Here is a 1,978-nt window from a genome sequence, read left to right on the forward strand (position 1 = left end):
CCGACAGTCGGCGCGAGACTGGGGCGGCGCGCGCGCATCTCGCGGTTTTGCTGCGCGCGCGCATCCCGCAAGCACCATGCTCAGCACAAGGGTTCGCTTTCAATTTTATTAATATTCGTAATAACTTAAGAACTGAAATTATATAAATTAAATGCTAAGTAGTAAAAACAAAAAAATAAAGTAATGGATTATCATTACAATTTGACGAAATAACTGGTCACAACATAAAGTAACTATTTTAGGACTCGACCACAACATATTGCTTACTGGTAGCAGTGGCAACGAGTAAGAAGAAGGAGAAATAGATTTTTTGGCCACAAATTGATAACTGTGATTCTAAGTTTTAAGGTAGATGGCGCTTTTAACAATTTTAAACTGTTTTCTTTTATTTCAACCAACTGGAAGAAACTTTTTTTATCGTACTTAATAAATGTCACGTTCAAGTTTTGATTCTCCTCTTATATCACCACCACAATAAATAAATGATGGCCCTAAAAATACAAAAATATTTTTTTTACTGAGAACACATTGAATTGAAAGTTTTACGTTTGTTCTCCATTACACATAAAAAATTAAAAACTTGAAAGTGAAAGTTTCTTCCATGTGATTGGCCAAGTGAACGTTACTATTTCATCCGACCAATGACAAGACCGGCCTTGGCCAAGTTAAGACGTATGAGAACGGTAAGAACGTAGTGACAGGTCAAGTTGTGCAAATTTGGTTTAGACAGGAAGTTAACTGCTGTGCGCCACTCGACTATCAACTTAAAGTAACATGTAGATTTAATTTTTGAATTGAAAGTTATTATGTGAAGGTGAAAATAAAAAGTGATCATTGTAAAATGTTTGTAATATGGTTCACGTTACTCGTATTCATAGCCAAAGGTATTTTTTTTATTACATTTAAAAAATAGTTAGTACAACTTTCTCTACATTTATGTTAGTGTTTCATAAACAATATTTTAAAATGCATTGTTCTAGACTGCGCCTCGCAAGATGATGAAGGTCCCTATCGAGGAAAGTTCATAGGAAAGTTGAATTCCTACCACCATCAGGTAAACAATTAATTTATCTTGTTTTCACTTCAATTTTACACAATAAAAAAAAACATGAATCATAGATGTAACAAACAATTTCTGTTTTTATGCGTCACACTCAGGAAATTGGATAATCTGGTAATTCTCATCTTAATTGTAATTTAAATATATGCTTTAAGGCTTTTATCAAGGCTTGCACACCATGTAGCTTATTACATGCTTTGTACTTAATGAATTATTTGTGTTATAAACTTTTTTAACTGTAGCAAACTCTAACACAAACTAGCAAGTGAAATCATCTCTTAAGTTTTCAAACCATTCAAATATTTTATTTATGTTCAAAAGTTAAGACTGATAGAATTGAGCAATTCTTTAAATAACAAGGTATTTGTAGGAGCTTAAAATTCCTGATTGACAGCATGTTTCTTCAAATTCCTTAGTGGTTAATTACATTTATAATGCTCAATGAAGATTATTCCTTGTGTTCACATTTTCCTTACAGAATACAAATATATCAAAACTTTGATGTTGTTTGATAGTGTTTGAGTGCAAACAAAACATGTTTATAAATAATTGTAGGTATCAGGTGATGTGTATGCAGTGGATGACCTGACAGTGCTGCTGGTGAACTTCAACTATGATGGCACCGGGGAGGACACCTTCTTCTGGGCCGGGGACTCGGGCCGGCCCGGACCACAGGGCTTCATAATACCCGATGAGCATGGCAAGTCAGTGTCACTTTTCTGGATTTATTAATCTATTGGCATTGATGTAATTACAATCAAAATAAGCTTGTGTCATATTTTCTATTTATCATACATATGTCTGCAATGGACCATAAACTTTTTTAAATGATTTCACAAACGGGCCAGTACATGTGACATGTTGTGTGAGACGTGCAAGTGGCGGGGGCGCAGCAGTACTAGCCGCGGCGTGTCGCAG

The 1,978-nt window shown here is 34.9% G+C and overlaps 1 protein-coding gene across 1 annotated transcript; it reads left to right on the forward strand.

Moving 5' to 3' along the window:
- Positions 1-699: 699 nt before the first annotated feature.
- Positions 700-1,965, forward strand: LOC106105901 (protein Skeletor, isoforms B/C-like). Its single transcript, XM_013286358.1, has 3 exons — positions 700-884; positions 981-1,054; positions 1,616-1,965. Exons 1-3 carry the CDS (start codon positions 842-844, stop codon positions 1,790-1,792), a joined length of 294 nt encoding a protein of 97 aa, XP_013141812.1. The 5' UTR covers positions 700-841; the 3' UTR covers positions 1,793-1,965.
- Positions 1,966-1,978: the final 13 nt, after the last annotated feature.

This window comes from Papilio polytes, unplaced genomic scaffold, assembly GCF_000836215.1.
Source record: "Papilio polytes unplaced genomic scaffold, Ppol_1.0 DF822622.1, whole genome shotgun sequence".
Taxonomy (NCBI): domain Eukaryota; kingdom Metazoa; phylum Arthropoda; class Insecta; order Lepidoptera; family Papilionidae; genus Papilio; species Papilio polytes.

Coding starts and splice junctions, on each gene's coding strand:
- LOC106105901 (XM_013286358.1), top strand. CDS start 842: ATGTTTGTAATATGGTTCACGTTACTCGTATTCATAGCCAAAG. Junction 885..980: donor ACTCGTATTCATAGCCAAAG/GTATTTTTTTTA, acceptor GCATTGTTCTAG/ACTGCGCCTCGCAAGATGAT. Junction 1,055..1,615: donor TGAATTCCTACCACCATCAG/GTAAACAATTAA, acceptor AAATAATTGTAG/GTATCAGGTGATGTGTATGC.